Source organism: Camelus ferus, chromosome 21 (genome assembly GCF_009834535.1).
Source record: "Camelus ferus isolate YT-003-E chromosome 21, BCGSAC_Cfer_1.0, whole genome shotgun sequence".
Classification (NCBI taxonomy): domain Eukaryota; kingdom Metazoa; phylum Chordata; class Mammalia; order Artiodactyla; family Camelidae; genus Camelus; species Camelus ferus.
The window spans coordinates 22,845,580-22,860,578 of NC_045716.1; the positions used below are offsets into that span (position 1 = coordinate 22,845,580).

The 14,999-nt window shown below is 55.7% G+C and overlaps 2 protein-coding genes across 7 annotated transcripts; both read left to right on the top strand.

The window, feature by feature from the left end:
• The first annotated feature begins 517 nt into the window (after positions 1-517).
• Positions 518-4,691, top strand: SLC39A1 (solute carrier family 39 member 1). Of its 3 annotated transcripts, XM_032464214.1 has the most exons (5): positions 575-667; positions 927-989; positions 1,382-1,600; positions 1,764-1,894; positions 3,053-4,691. In XM_032464214.1, the coding sequence occupies exons 3-5, from the start codon at positions 1,414-1,416 to the stop codon at positions 3,707-3,709; spliced, it is 975 nt and encodes a 324-aa protein (XP_032320105.1). In that variant the 5' UTR covers positions 575-667; positions 927-989; positions 1,382-1,413; the 3' UTR covers positions 3,710-4,691. The 3 variants fall into 3 exon arrangements, with proteins under 3 accessions (XP_032320106.1, XP_032320105.1, XP_006177255.1); XM_032464215.1 differs by lacking the exon at positions 927-989 and having other exon boundaries at positions 518-667; XM_006177193.3 differs by lacking the exon at positions 575-667 and having other exon boundaries at positions 838-989.
• A 497-nt stretch (positions 4,692-5,188) lies between these two features.
• Positions 5,189-14,741, top strand: CRTC2 (CREB regulated transcription coactivator 2). Of its 4 annotated transcripts, none has more exons than XM_032464209.1 (14): positions 5,191-5,431; positions 8,185-8,286; positions 8,364-8,480; positions 9,034-9,095; positions 9,722-9,790; positions 9,961-10,064; positions 10,165-10,194; positions 10,371-10,435; positions 10,535-10,584; positions 10,711-10,955; positions 11,318-11,721; positions 12,995-13,264; positions 13,764-13,950; positions 14,095-14,732. In XM_032464209.1, the coding sequence occupies exons 1-14, from the start codon at positions 5,279-5,281 to the stop codon at positions 14,307-14,309; spliced, it is 2,073 nt and encodes a 690-aa protein (XP_032320100.1). In that variant the 5' UTR covers positions 5,191-5,278; the 3' UTR covers positions 14,310-14,732. The 4 variants fall into 4 exon arrangements, with proteins under 4 accessions (XP_032320102.1, XP_032320101.1, XP_032320100.1 ...); XM_006177192.3 differs by lacking the exon at positions 5,191-5,431 and adding an exon at positions 5,709-5,727 and having other exon boundaries at positions 14,095-14,741; XM_032464211.1 differs by lacking the exon at positions 10,535-10,584 and having other exon boundaries at positions 5,189-5,431; positions 10,733-10,955; positions 14,095-14,741.
• The last annotated feature ends 258 nt before the right edge of the window (positions 14,742-14,999 follow it).

Below are 14,999 nucleotides of genomic sequence, written 5' to 3' on the forward strand. Positions count from 1 at the left end.
GCGTTCAATGTACCAACTACAACATTGGTAGTTCAATGTTTGATATTCAGGAAATACCCTCACTTTGCTACCCCCCTTTTCCAAGTCTGCCTTGTCTTTTTTTTTTCCCCTTGTGGGTGCTAGCGAGGAAGGTTAAGCAAGGAAGTCAGTCCTAAGGTGGGAATGCTTTCCCTTTGGCGCCAAGGTGCACAGAAGGGGTCTTAGAACTTTGGCCCAAGACCCGGCAGATACCCTTAAAAATGTGGTAGGCGGAAGACTTGGGAAAGGGGGTTGGATATAGAGCACCAGCCTTGCCCACGGGATTTCTAGCTTCCCCTTTTATAATCTCCAAAAGATCGAACCTTTGTGACCCGCCAGTTCCGCCCTCCAGACATCCACCGCAGAGCCCCAGGCCCTTAGCCCCCACCCAGGTCCTCTCGGAATTTCTTTTCCTTGCTCTCCCCAACTCTCGGCTAGTCTCCGCCTCCGTCCGGCTCCGGCTGCTGGTCTCTGATTGCTTCTAGATCACGTCACTCCCAGTCGGGCCCCGCCCTCCAAGCGCTGTCATTGGCCGCCGGGGGCGGGTACGCGGCGGCTGAGGCGGGAGGGGGAAACGATGGGGAGGGGGCGGGAATTCCCGACTCCCCACCGGAACCGAGCGGATGCGGTGTAGTGAGACCCTCGAGAGGTGAGTGTGGGCTCCCGGAAATCAAGATCGGGGTAGGCTGCCCAGGCCTCCCGGGGCCTACGAACCAGTCCCGGCTCTCACATTCTTCTGCTTCCCGGGACGCTGGCGATCTCAGACCCCGCCTCCTGGAGCCCGGACTTCCAGACACCGCCCTCAGTTGTCGGGTCAGCCCGCCCCGGGACCCCAGACCCCTAGGGCCACTCTTCGTTGGTCATCTGCCTAGACGACCCAGACTGTGAAGTGGTCACTCTGCTTTCAGGGGGATGGCGCTGGGGAAATAGGAGCCGGAGAGTGATCCAGCACCCCAACTCGTCTGGCTCATGTAGTCCATGAAGCTACCCGCGACATCTCTCCCCAACCCCCTTCGCTTCATCCACTCCTTCCTGGAGAGGAGAGCCTGGCCTCTACTTTGCTTAGAGCACCCCAGCTCCCTAGTTCTGTTGGAGCTCTGGGTGAAAGGGTAAAACGAGATATCCACACAGTCCTCATGCCTCAGTTTCCCCCTTGCTGGGTCCCTGAATAAGTCACTTGACAGGGGGAAAGTCTGAGAGGAAAGGGGAGTATTTCCAGTACAGGAGTGGATGAGTCATACTGGGTTAAGGAAGATCGTGAAGCGGCTGGGGTGAGGGACCTGCATTCTGCTGACCAGCCTTCCCCTTCCCTTGGCCCCGTCTTTCCTAAGTGACCACTCCCCCACTCACTCTGTCCTCCTAGGTCTGAGAGTCATTGGAGCTACCATAGCCACCATGGGGCCCTGGGGAGAGCCAGAGCTCCTGGTGTGGCGCCCCGAGGCAGTGGCCTCGGAGCCCCCGGTGCCCGTGGGACTGGAGGTGAAGTTGGGGGCCCTGGTGCTTTTGCTGGTGCTCACTCTCATCTGCAGTCTGGTGCCCATCTGTGTGCTGCGCCGGCCCGGAGCTAACGCTGAAGCCTCAGGTAAGCCTTGTCTTTTCCCTGCTGCCATGGATGCTTGGGATAGGGGAGGCTCTGGGACTAAGGAAGGCGACCTAAGAGGGGAGTGACCATTGCTTGGGTTGGAATAGTGGGGTCTAAAGGGGGTTCCTTTGTTCATTCCCTTTTATGGTCCACTCCTGCCCAGCCTCCCGCCAAAAAGCCCTGAGCCTAGTAAGCTGCTTTGCGGGTGGTGTCTTTCTGGCCACATGTCTCCTAGACCTGCTGCCTGACTACCTGGCTGCCATAGATGAGGCTCTGGCGGCCCTGCACGTGACGGTAAGTCCTGATCAACTGCATGTGACCCTGTGTATGTGGGTGTTCCATCACATACTTCTAGGAGAGGTGGTTTGTATGGATCACTTCATGTGTCACGCCATGAGTGTGTGGAAGCCTCTTGGCATGTGACCCTATGAGTTGTGGTTTTTAGTTACAGAGCCTAACTCTCTCTGTGGGTTCTCCTCCCCCCCAAACCCTGAGTCCTGTGTGCCCCTATGTACCCTTTGAGACAGTGTGAGGAACCTTATTACCAGGTGTGTGACCTACTCTGGCAGTTCCTTAGTTCCAGCCTCCAGGAAGTTAATAGCACTCCAAGAATCATCTTCACCCTCTCACTGCTTTCCTGAAGGGCTGGGGATAAAAGTCTCTACAGGCCTGGAAAGGCTAGGAGGCAATTCCCAGGGCCCTCGTATTGCTGACCAAAGAGGCTATAGCCCAAGGAAGTAGGATGTGGGGAAGATGAAGTCCAAGGCATAGGAAAGTCCCACAGGAAAAACTGAGACAGTTGGGGGAACTGAGGAAGTAACACTGACTATAACCCTCTGTGTGCCTGTGACTGAGTGACCTGTGTCTCTGTGTGACTGTGTGTAACCCTGATTGTCCCATGACAGTATTTGGCTCCGTGTGTGAGCATTTGGAAAGATGGGCCAATGTGTGACCTTTTGTTTATATGCCTACATGTGGCACTTTGTGTCTGTCTACATTAGTGACTCTCAGCTGCGGGTAGTTTTGCCCACACCTTCCCTCAGGAAACATTTGGTAATGTCTGGAGACATTTTTGGTTGTCCGAACTCAGGGAGGGAGGGCTTGCTGCTGCATCTAATGGGGAGAGGCCAGGTATGCTGCTAAACATCCTGTAGTGCACAGGACAGCCCTCTGCAACAAAGAATTCTCCAATCCAAGATGTTAATAGTGCCAAAGCTGAGAAACCATAGTCCACATGTAACACTGTCAGTGACACCATAAAATCCATAAGGTTGTGTATCATTCTGTGTCTATGGCACCAAGTGTCTCTGTATTTCTGTGTAAACGAGAGTGGTTTTGTCTGTGTGGGACACCAAATCTGTGTAGCTGGGACTCCCCTAGACTCTGCATCTGACTCTTCTTCCCCACTCTTGACCTATCTCCTGAACTCCATGCTGCCCCCTCTGCCCACAGCTCCAGTTTCCCCTACAAGAGTTCATCCTGGCCATGGGCTTCTTCCTGGTCCTGGTGATGGAGCAGATCACACTGGCTTACAAAGAGCAGTCGGGACCACCACCTCGAGAGGAGATGAGGGCTTTGCTGGGAACAACGAACGGTGGGCCACAGCACTGCCATGATGGACCGGGGGTCCCACAGCCAGGTGGAACCCCTGCAGCGCCCTCAGCTTTGCGTGCCTGTGTACTGGTCTTCTCCCTGGCCCTGCATTCAGTATTCGAGGGCCTGGCGGTGGGGCTGCAGCGAGACCGGGCTCGGGCCATGGAGCTGTGCCTGGCTTTGCTGCTCCACAAGGGTATCTTGGCAGTTAGCTTGTCCCTGCGGCTGCTGCAGAGCCACCTGCGAGCACAGGTGGTGGCTGGCTGTGGGATCCTCTTCTCGTGCATGACACCTCTGGGCATTGGGCTGGGGGCAGCTCTGGCAGAGTCGGCTGGGCCACTGCACCAGCTGGCCCAGTCTGTGCTGGAGGGCATGGCGGCTGGCACCTTTCTGTATATCACCTTCCTGGAAATCCTGCCCCAGGAGCTGGCCACTTCCGAGCAGAGGATCCTCAAGGTCATTCTGCTCCTAACAGGCTTTGCCTTGCTCACTGGGCTACTCTTCATCCAAGTCTAGGGGGCTCCAAGATGGGCAGGGGAGGTTGGGTACCACATGCCCTTGACCTTCCTCCCCTCCCCCAATGTGTGGGGAATAGGAAGGAGTGAGGCAGGGAGATATTGAGGACCAAAGAGCTCTCTGGGAGGTAGGGATAGAGCCTTTGGGACTATTTGGCCAATGAGAGGGAAGTGGACAGACAAGAGCCTGGCTCTCAGGCCCAAGGGACAAAAGATGGTCAAGTCACTAGAGACATGATCAAGGGACATTAGTATTGGGGAAGACACTGAGTGCTGGTATCGGGTCAGACTACATGTAGGGACAAGCTGACACTGAGGAGGCTGGAAGTGGGCACCCAGCTGCTGTGAGACAAAGGTATAGAGAGAACACAGGCCCAGAGGCAGCAGTCCTGTTTGTTCTAGCCCATTTCAGCCCTCTGTCACTTGGAGGGGACCTCTCCTGCTTTTCTTTGCTCCTACCCTCGTATCTATTTTCCTCTTCTCTTCTCCCAAGGGACTAGTGCCAAACAGCCTCTTCTGCCAGTTTTGGTACTTTCTCTGGCTTCTCCAGTCCTGCTCACTCCTCTGGTTTTAAAGTGCCAAATAAGTCCCCGCCCTCTTTCTCAAAGCACAGCGATGGCACTGAGCCCTGCCCAGCACCTCAGTGGTGGGTGACTACTTACTCTTTGTTTTCGTCCCAGATCCTGGGGTGGGGCAGAAATGTTTGCTGAGTTGGGGTCGGGGGAAGGTTGGTAGAGCTATGGTCCCCTACCGCTGCTGCACCCTAGGAATGCTGAACATGGTGCCCCATGCCCAGATGATAAACACTGAGCTGCCAAAACTTTTTTTATACCAGAGGATCCCAAGGGGGAAGGGAAAGGCTCACCCCCATAGTTATTTTTGGGGAGGGAGGGCTGTGTGTAGGGCCATATTATCTAGAATCTATTTTACTAATTGACCTGTTTTGGGACATGTTACTCAAATAAAATATGTTTGTATACATCTCTACAGTATCTTATTTGTCTTGGGAAAGGGGTGGGCACGTGGCGAGTCTGAGAGGGCCTGAGCCCCAGAAGTTTAGAGATGTTCCAGTATCCCTGGTCTCACTGTTTTCATTCAGGCCCCTTTGGTCCCCTTCCCTGAAGATGACCAAATTATTCCTCTTGTCTCCTCTTCCCTCCCTGTCTCCACCCCTTCCCTTTCCTCCCAGTTTCCTTTCCTCTCTAATCCCTCACCCGTTAGCGTTTGTAGGCTCGGAACCAGTTTAGAACTACTTTTCCCAGCTTGCTCCGCGCAGAGAGGAGCTGAGGAGGAGGAGCAAAGTTACCAGTTCCCGGAGTCAACAGGGCTGTTGGGAAATGGTGTCCGTTTCCTCTCCCTCACAGCGTGACTGGGGCTATGAAGGAGTCACGTAAACAAACTACAATTCCCGGCGGTCCCCGCGCGCAACAGGTCAGGGCTAGGCTGGGGCCGGGTTCGCGGTGCTCGCTGAGGCGGCGGCGGCGGCTACGGCTGGAAGAGCCGGGCCGGGGCCCGCGGCGGAGGCCGTGGCTTGTATTGGGGGGGTGGCGGGGAGGGACGGGGGAGGAATATGGCGACGTCGGGGGCGAACGGGCCCGGCTCGGCCACGGCTTCAGCTTCTAATCCGCGCAAGTTTAGTGAGAAGATCGCGCTGCAGAAGCAGCGTCAGGCCGAGGAGACGGCGGCCTTCGAGGAGGTGATGATGGACATCGGCTCCACCCGGGTAAGGGGCCGCGCCGGGGAGCGGGAGCGGGAGCGGAGCTCAGCAGTTACCGACCCAGGAGCCGAGAGGCGGGGCGGGGGCGGGAGCCGGGGCGAAAGAGGCGGAACGCGGCAGGGGCAGCGGGCGCAGCCGTCTGGGAGGCGCGGGTGGAGGGCCGAGGGGCAGGAAGACGGATTTTGCGGGAGGAGGTCGAAAATACCAGAGAGGTTGAGGGTTTGGGAACGACTTGGGACCGAGTAAGTGAGGCGAGTGAGCAGAGAGAGAAGGTAGTCCCCGAAGCCCGGCGGAGGTAGGAGGTGGGTGGTCCTCGTGCATCCCTGATTGAGTTCTCCCCGGGATTCTACCGAAGCATCTCCGATGTTGGGTTATGGGGTGGAGAGATGGCCTCTTTGCCCTCGTCTGGCTCCTCTGTGTTGATGATCTCCTCTAACCTGGTTCCTCTGTCCTGTTGTGCTACTCTCGGCACTTCACTATCTCCGGGAAAGGGCCCCTTGAGTGGTTTGAACGGCAGCGCTGGGTATGGGGCAGGAAGTCCCCTCCTGCGTCCCGTCCCTTTGCTTCCTTTTTCAAATACTTCTTGTGGTTTCCTGACGTGAATGAAGGTGAGGTCCATTGCTCACAGACTGGTGCTTGGTGTTTTGCCCTGGTCGCCTTGGAGAAGAGATAGGGCTTTGAATCGCAAAAGAGGGTAACCAGTTGGCTATAGGTTGTGTAGAACCTGATGGTTTACTGAACTTATTAGAGAGATAGCTGCTTTGTGGGTCCCTTATGGGGTGCCTTAGAGGGTCTTATAAGTGTAGGAAATATTCATTCCTGAGAAGTTTCAGGGAAAAAGTCCTGGCAAAGTTGCCTCTGAAGCCCCTCTAGCCTTGATTTCTTGCTTCCCAGGACTGGATGTCAGAGAGAGTGAGGAGTGGGAAGTCATCCAGCTGGTATGCAGTCCTAATTTAGGGACACATTATTCTCAAAACAGCAGGTGAAGATATTGCAGTGATCCCTCATGTCAGGGAGCTAGCTAGGAGGAATTTATGGAGAGATGATGGAACATAAATACCACATTTCAAAGCGCTGCTGCGTTTCATTGAGCTTGTCTATGACTGGGACTCTGGTTGTATTTTTGTGTGTGTCTCCCTTAACTCTGTTAGTCTTTTTTGTGTTTTTTACCCCTTTGAGTCTCTAGAGACCATGTGTCCTAGTTTGTGGGAGTCAGAACAGAGAAAGTTAGGTGGGGAAGCAAATCCTGTGTGTGTGTACGCACGCACGCATAACTCCCTCTCACTGCCATGAGGATCATGATCTGACTGTTCACTGCTCCTCTTTTAGGAGCTTTTGATCATGGTTGGGGCAGAGGCAAGAAGGTAGGCAAACTACTGACCTCCAGCTGGCAGCTTGAGGCCATGCCTTCTGGACTGTGACTCCAGCGAGGCATAGTTGGACCTTGGGGCTTGTATGTTACAAAGAAAGGCTCAAAAGTTGAGCATTCTATCTTTGTGATGCCTTGGTCTTTCAAAAGATCCCCTCCACCCACCTTGCCCCTACTGGGTAACTTCTCTTCTGAACATAAAAATCTCATGGGCATACATGGTCAGGGCCTGGGGACCCAAGAGTCTAAGGCTAGAAATTGGAGACCTTGGGGCCCAGCCTATTATCTGGCCATCTGGGAGGGCTCATCTGAGGCAGGTGTAGCCTTTGGGGCCTGTTCTGCTAAGAGGCTGGGGTTGTCATATGTAGTAGTAGCAGCCCTGAAGTGGCCCAAAGGTCAGCATAGTGCCCACCAGACTCACTGGGCTGACCTTTTGGAACAGAAAATCAGTTCTGATGTCAGTCCAGGCACAACAGTGTGCTCTTAGAACTCACCACTCACCAACTGCCCTGGGTCTGCTTATTTGGCTGTTGGCAGTGGCTGAGCCTCAGAAGTAGGTGCTCACCTCTCACAGAGGGACACGGGATCTGTAGGAAGACTGAAACTGTGCCAGGCTGAGGGTGGTGGTGTCTTACTCCACTGCTGCACATGTCTCCCCAAAGCGGGGATGAGGCCAAGGAGATAGCTCTGGGCCAGGCTGGAGTGGGCTACCGTGCCTTCTCTCACCCCCATCCAGGCTCCCCTGCCAATTCAGGGGCTTTAGGACCGGGTAGAAGAATGCTTCTTGGTTTGGGCACTGTTTTTTCAGCTAGGAGAGCCATCATTCCTTATTTGTAGAGTTTGTGAGGTGCAGGCTCTTTGTAACCTTCCTGAGGCTGGGCAAACGGCAGAGCCGGGAAGCCTGTGCCTGCCCTCCAGAGTGGGAGGGAAAGAGGCTGGCACTAATGGCTCCATGGCATCCACCTGTGGCCCTCCGCTTGTCTTCCAATTAGTCCTGGACGCATCTGGAAGGGAAAGCAGAGGTGCCTAATAGGCACCCTTCCCCAGGAGTTAGCCCATGTGACTAGCCTGGGGGCACCTGGCCGCCCCTCAGGGACTCTGTTTAGACTGATGCCAACTGGAACAGGCCCTGAGCAGAGTGTCAGGCTCCGCCTGGCAGAGTGATGCCAAAAATTAGTGATAGCACCAATGAGGGTAGTGTGCAGAGGAGCCAGGGCAGTGTTTGCACCAGGTCTCAGTGGACCTGCCCCTGGCGCTGGTCTTTCTTCTGGTAGATCTCTTAAAAGCCACAGCAGTAGTAGCATGTCCTGGAGACAGGGATGGCCAGGGTGGCCACAGGAACAGTGCTCAAGACCCTCCCTAACACTCCCATCTGTCCTCCATGTCTCAGTTACAGGCCCAAAAACTGCGATTGGCATACACAAGGAGCTCCCACTATGGTGGCTCTCTGCCCAACGTGAACCAGATTGGCTGTGGCCTGGCTGAGTTCCAGGTGAGTGGACACCAGCCTGGGAGAACACGGGCTCTCAGGCAGCTTCCCCCTGTTGACTCACCTGTCTCTTTTGGCAGAGCCCCCTCCACTCACCTTTGGATTCATCTCGGAGCACTCGGCACCACGGGCTGGTGGAACGGGTGCAGCGAGATCCCCGAAGAATGGTGTCCCCACTTCGCCGCTACCCCCGCCACATATCCTTCACAGGGGTCTGGGGAGTCTGGGGGGCAGTGGGATGGTGTTCCTCAGGAACTTGTGGTAGGGAGGGACCTGAAGCACTGTCCAGACCCATCCTCCAGAAGTTCTTTACCCAGCCTCCCTGAAAAGTGACAGTCTGGCCCAAGTGCTGGCGCCGGCTCCTGAGGCTGTGCCCTCCATCTCTGGCTGGCGCTGACTGTCCTGACTTCAGCTTGCTCTTTGCTGGTAGAGGCAGGGCTCCCTGATATGTCTCCTGCTAAAGGAGGTTTGCGTCCCTCTTCCTTACATTTCTGTTCTTAGCTTTCAATCTGAGACCTCCACAGACCTCTCTCCCCCAAGCCCTGCCCAGATATTCTCCTATATTTTGCTGACTCCACTAGGCCTGATTCCCTTTTTCTCTTCCATTCTTTGCCTGTTCTGTTGCTCCTTGTAGAGGAGGAGAAAGGTGTTTGTTTCTTCAAACAACTCATCTGCTGCCTCCACTACTTTTATCTGGTCTCCCTCCCATCCATCCCCTCCTCACTCTCTTCCTTAACTGATGCTCTTCACATTGACAGCTCTCCATACAGTCCTGCCTACTTGTCTCCTCCCCCGGAGTCCAGCTGGCGGAGGTCAGTGTCCAGGGCAGACAGAATCTCCTGCCCACTCTCTGACTTGTCTCTGGCGGGAGCTTGGGTTGGGTCTGAGCCTGTGGGCTAGGCTTCCAGCAGTATCTCCTCGCCTAATGCCAGGGCTGGGAGGGGAGGGGGTAGGTGGAGTAGGTGGGTCAGAGTCCGGTCTTGGCCATGTTGACACGGGTGGCCAAGCCTCCCAGTCTGACCAGAGCAGGACCAATGGTAGCTGGGGTGTGTGTGTGAGGGGGAGGGGAGAATGGCAAGGTGGCAGGTGAAAATGGCTGCCTCCTGTCAAGAGTGGGTGTCAGACGTAGTATTCTGGCATGTAGGTTTCTGAACCCTGCCTCTGTCCATCTCATCCCTAATGCTCATTCCCAGCAGAGCTGCTGAGCTCCAAGATTCCTATTCAGCTTGTCCTGGCAGATAGAAGTTGAGAATTTCCTGGTCTCCTAGGTTGTTTGGGAAGAGGGTTCATGGATCACAGATCTCAGAAGAACCAGAAAGAGGCGTGATCCTGGGTGCCCAGCCCCCTCTACCTTGGCTGCCCCACATTTTCCAACCCCCATCCCTGCCTCTGGTCCATTGCTAGCCTTCCTCCTGATGACTTTGTTTTTCCATCCCAGGACAATGCCCTGGGGCAATTTCCCTGCAGAGAAGGGGCAGTTGTTTCGACTACCATCTGCACTTAACAGGTGATGGCCCTCGCCTTCTTTAGGCCACATCTCTTCTTCTCTGTAGTTTCTGGGGCCCTACTCCCTCAACCCACCCTGTCCCAGCCCAGCTAGTGTTTTCCCCAACTGAGCAGGGCATGAGGACCAGGAAGCCTGTCAGTGCTGTCAGCTCATCTCTGTTCCCCCAACAGGACAAGCTCTGACTCTGCCCTTCACACAAGCGTGATGAACCCCAGCCCTCAGGACACTTACCCAGGCCCTGCCCCTCCCAGCGTCCTGCCCAGCCGCCGTGGAGGTAAGTGGCCACGTCCCAGGGTCCCGGGTAGCCATGGAGCTTTTGTTGGAAGCAGGTAGGCAGGTGGGCATAGCAGCCAACTCCACTGCCTCCTTTGCAGGTTTTCTGGATGGTGAAATGGACTCCAAAGGTATGTGTTTGTCAGCACGTTCAGCAGGTGGGAGCTGCATGCCAGAGAACTTCTGGGCCGGTGCTGGGGGTTTAGTGCAGGGCCACGGAAGTGGGACTCCCTCCTGCCTGCCTCTGCTCCCTGACCTGCCTTACTGGCTTCTCCAGCCCTCTCATCACCAATCTTTCTCTTTCAAGTCCCTGCTATTGAGGAGAACTTGCTAGATGATAAGCATTTGCTGAAGCCATGGGATGCTAAGAAGGTAGGCGTGGCCCGTGGTCCCTCCTCTTTCCCTGGGGCAAGTCTTCAGGGTCCGCCACTGAGTCCTGTCCTCATTTGCCACATTCTTCCCTCTCCTCAGCTGTCCTCTTCCTCCTCCCGACCCCGGTCCTGTGAAGTCCCTGGAATTAAGTAAGTACCTCTATGAAGTTGGCTGAGGGGTGGGGGAGGGAAGTAACAGGAAATGTGGGCGGCTGATCTCCGCTCTTCCCTGTCCACTGCCCCCTCCCACTTACAACTTGTCCTCTCCTTTCCCAGCATCTTTCCGTCTCCTGACCAGCCTGCCACTGTGCCTGTCCTCCCACCTGCCATGAACACGGGAGGCTCCCTACCTGACCTCACCAACCTGCACTTTCCCCCACCGCTGCCCATCCCTCTGGACCCAGAGGAGACAGCCTACCCCAACTTGAGTGGGGGCAACAGTACCTCCAATTTGACCCACACCATGACCCACCTGGGCATCAGTGGGGGCCTGGGCCTGGGCCCAGGCTATGATGCGCCAGGTGAGTGGCTGTCCTAGCGAGGTATCCATGGGGTGCTGTCTGGCTGGAGGGACAAAAGAGTGGGAGGCTTGAGCACCTGGGATCCTCCTGTGACTGCCCACACCAGCCCCTCACCTGTCCAACCCAGGATTCCCTCCCTGCAGTTTTCTGCCAGGGAGAACTGGTAGGTGTGGCTTCTCCTAGAAAGAAGATGGAGAGCAACTCCCAAGCGGGCAATGCCAACCTCAGTGTCAGGGACAGAGTAGGGAGGACATTGTGTTGCCACTTCCATAGTCTGGTCACTGCTCCCCATTCTGGGCAGAAACGGGCCCAGTTCCCATCAGTAATGTTGGCATCTCTGGTTTTTTTGTCTGTGCCTACAGGACTTCATTCACCTCTCAGCCACCCATCCTTGCAGTCCTCCCTAAGCAATCCCAACCTCCAGGCTTCCCTGAGCAGTCCTCAGCCCCAGCTCCAGGGCTCCCACAGTCACCCCTCACTGCCTGCCTCCTCCTTGGCCCGCCATGCACTGCCCACCACCTCCCTGGGTCACCCTTCACTCAGTGCCCCGGCCCTCTCCTCCTCCTCCTCCTCTTCTGCTCCATCTCCTGTGCTGGGTGCCCCCCCTTTCCCAGCTTCTACCCCTGGGGCCTCCCCCCGCCACCGCCGTGTGCCCCTCAGCCCCCTGAGTTTGCCCGCGGGCCCAGCCGACGCCAGAAGGTCCCAACAGCAACTGCCCAAACAGTTTTCGCCAACAGTGTCACCCACCTTGTCTTCCATCACTCAGGTATGCGTGGCTGCCTTCCCTACATGTCTGTCTCCCTTCCCCTTCTCTTCTCCTGCCAACTTCTCTCCCTCCCACCCGGTTTTCCTCAAATCCCTCTTCTCTTTACTTCCTATGTTCCTGGTGTCCCATTCCCTTCCATTCCTCTGTCCTCTTCCTGCCCCACCTTTCATCTTGTTTCCTCTTGACTTTAGAGTACAAACCCTGGGGTTAAGCTTTCTGATGTTAAATCCTCACCCCGCCTCTTACTAGCAGTCTCCTTGGCTAGTTATTTAACTTTTACGAGCGTCCTCATCTAGAAGACAAGGCTGGTATTGTCAGAACTGAAGGAAGTGAAGTTCTCAGCCCTGTACCTAGCCTGGTCGCACGCTCAGCAGATGGTAGCCTGTCCTTTCCCTTTTCTCCCTTTTTTGTTCCTGTCCTTCTTTTCTTGCCTGTTTTTCCCTCCTGCCTCCTTCCTGTCCCATCTCCTCTCCATCTCCCCTCCTTCTTTCCTAGATTTCAGAGAGTTAGAGACTGTCAGATTGTGGACATTTTACAGACAAGGAGGTTGGGGCACAAAGGGAAAGTGACTTTCCCAAGTTTATACAGCACGTTAAGAACAGTTGGAACCAGAATTAAAGCTTCTTAGTTTAGCATTTTTTCTTCAATGTTCAAATCCTTAGCTCTTCCCTCCGTCACCATCCTTCTCTGTTTTGCTCTTTCTGCTCCCCACTCCTTCTACCCTAATGCTCTCATTCCCTCTCCTCTGCCCTACTCGCCTCTCCTTCTCTGTTGTTCGCTCTTCCCTGGAATGTGTGTTCTGTGCTCCATCTTTACATAGGTCCCCTTTCCTGTAGGAAAGACTAAGGCCAGGCCAGCAAGGGCTTTGCTCTCTTGGAGCGAGGTTCACTCCCCTTCTCCTTCCCTCCTTTTCCCCTCCTTCCTCTCCAGCTCCCTCTGGCCTCTTCAAGACTTTAGAACAGTAGTTCTCAAGATCACTTTTGTGTGATCAGTCGCTTGTGAGTTGTCACAAGTGGTTGATTACTAGCAGTAGTTGAAGTACCAAGGTTTAGGAACAGTTTACTTCTGGAGTGGATTCCAAATTATTCTCGTGTTAGCCTCACTCAGTCTCTTTCATTCTGAGATGAATTTTTGAGTAATCGCACCCCAGGGATGCCCAATGGAATGCTGTCAGATTTGTGTTGAGCTTAAGAGGCTGGGAAGCCCTGATGAAGACTTCCTTTTAGGGAGCGCACTGAGGGCTAAGCCCCCCCTTTTCCTTGCTTCTCTTTAGGGCGTCCCCCTGGACACCAGTAAGCTGCCCACTGACCAGCGACTGCCTCCATACCCATACAGCCCCCCAAGTTTGGTTCTGCCCACCCAGCCACCCACCCCAAAGCCTCTACAGCAGCCAGGTCTGCCCTCCCAGGCCTGCTCAGTGCAGCCGTCAGGTGGGCAGCCCCCGGGCAGACAGCTGCATTACGGGACACTGTACCCACCCAGCTCCAGCGGGCATGGGCAGCAGTCTTACCACCGGCCAATGAGTGACTTCAGCCTGGGGAGTGTGAGTACCCAGGTCCCTACTCGGAAGCAGGGGAGGGGATGGGGGTGGGTCAGAAGAGCCTGAGTGGTATCTCAAGGATGCTCTGAATTGGGAGATCTAAGTGGGGGAGATCCTCCCCCCCACCCCCTAACAGAGCACTGCCAACTTGGGGTCCCCCTCTTCCTGCATTTGACCCCACTCCTGCTCCTCTCCCCAGCTATCTCTGCGCAGCTTGCTCTTTGGTGACTACTGCTTTGACCTGTTGTCTTCCTGGCACGCACATGCTCTGTCCCAGTAGGTACGGTGCCCACACCTACTTTGGGCCCCGTGCTCACTTGCGTCGCTCTGCTTGCTGCCGTCTCCCTCTGTCTCTGCTTTTGTTCCCGAGGTGGGGGTGGTGGGGGGAGGGGTGTGCAGATTACTGGGCATAGGGGATGCATTAGCCCAGGGCTCGGCCAAGGCAGGCAGGAACACCCTGTTCTGAAGCCTGCTTCCTCAAGGTCTGTCTGTGTGTCCATAGCTGGAGCAGTTCAGCGTGGAGAACCCATCCACCAGCCTGGCGCTGGATCCCCCCAGCTTTTCTGAAGGGCCTGGATTTTTAGGGGGTGAGGGGCCAGTGAGTGGCCCCCAGGACCCCCATGCCCTCAACCACCAGAACTTAACCCACTGTTCCCGCCATGGCTCAGGGCCTAACATCATCCTCACAGGTAAGAGGGGAGGATGGTGACAGGGGCAGGAGGGCAGTGGTGGAAGGAGGGTGTGATACATTGGTTGGCGCAGCAGGGGACTGAGGGGGTCTTGGAAGAGTTCAGTGGGTGTGGGGTCCTCACTCATCTCTTCTGCCCACACAGGAGACTCCTCCCCCGGTTTCTCTAAGGAGATTGCAGCGGCCCTGGCTGGAGTGCCTGGCTTTGAGGTGTCAGCGGCTGAGCTGGGGCTGGGGCTGGAGGAGGAGCTGCGCATGGAGCCACTGGGCCTGGAGGGGCTCAACATGCTCAGCGACCCCTGTGCCCTGCTGCCCGACCCTGCTGTGGAGGACTCGTTCCGCAGTGACCGGCTGCAGTGAGGGCTCCTCATCGCCATCCCTCTTCTGGGGCCTGTTCCCCGTCACTGTCCTGTTCCTCCCTTCCCCCTGGCCAGTAGAGACTCCACTCTCTGCCCCCAGATCCTCTTTCTAACATGAATGAGGGATCCCAAGAATGAGAAAAAGCAAGGGGTTTGTCCAGGTGGCCCCTGAGTTCTGCACAGGGGGCGGGCCTGGGGGAGCTCAAGGGAGGGCCTAAAGCACTTGTAACTTTGAACCGTCTGTCTGGAGGTCAGAGCCTGTTGGAAAGCAGGGGGCAGAGGGGAGCCCCAGAGGCAGGGCTTGTCCGGATGCCTGGGGTGGGCAGTGCCAGCCCCTCCTCACCACTCTTCCCCTTGCAGTGGAGGAGAGAGCCAGAGTGGATATTATTTTTTATTAAATATATTATATGTTAATAAAAAAATCATTATCAAACCCTTGGCGTGGTTGGGGGAGTTCTTGGGGCACAGGACCCTTTTATCTGTTAAGTTTTGGGCATCTTCTCAACATGTGGTTTGTGGAGGGGCCTCCAGCCTCAGAATTTGTACTCAGCATTGGACATGGGGGTCCGGGCTGGGTGTAGCCTCCTTTAGCAGCACACGTGCCCTCTCATCTGCCCAGGGCTTTGCTGTAGTATCAGGTGATGGGGCTCTGACTGGCGAGGCAAGCTACTGCCCTTCTTCAACGCTGAGG

Bases quoted from the DNA above. Each gene is read 5' to 3' on its own strand.
- CRTC2 (XM_032464209.1), top strand. From the start codon at position 5,279: ATGGCGACGTCGGGGGCGAACGGGCCCGGCTCGGCCACGGCTTCAGCT. The intron at 8,287-8,363 runs GTGAGTGGACAC...CTCTTTTGGCAG, and splicing joins GTGGCCTGGCTGAGTTCCAG to AGCCCCCTCCACTCACCTTT. The intron at 8,481-9,033 runs ATATCCTTCACA...GATGCTCTTCAC, and splicing joins TTCGCCGCTACCCCCGCCAC to ATTGACAGCTCTCCATACAG.
- SLC39A1 (XM_032464215.1), top strand. From the start codon at position 1,414: ATGGGGCCCTGGGGAGAGCCAGAGCTCCTGGTGTGGCGCCCCGAGGCA. The intron at 1,601-1,763 runs GTAAGCCTTGTC...ACTCCTGCCCAG, and splicing joins AGCTAACGCTGAAGCCTCAG to CCTCCCGCCAAAAAGCCCTG. The intron at 1,895-3,052 runs GTAAGTCCTGAT...CTCTGCCCACAG, and splicing joins TGGCGGCCCTGCACGTGACG to CTCCAGTTTCCCCTACAAGA.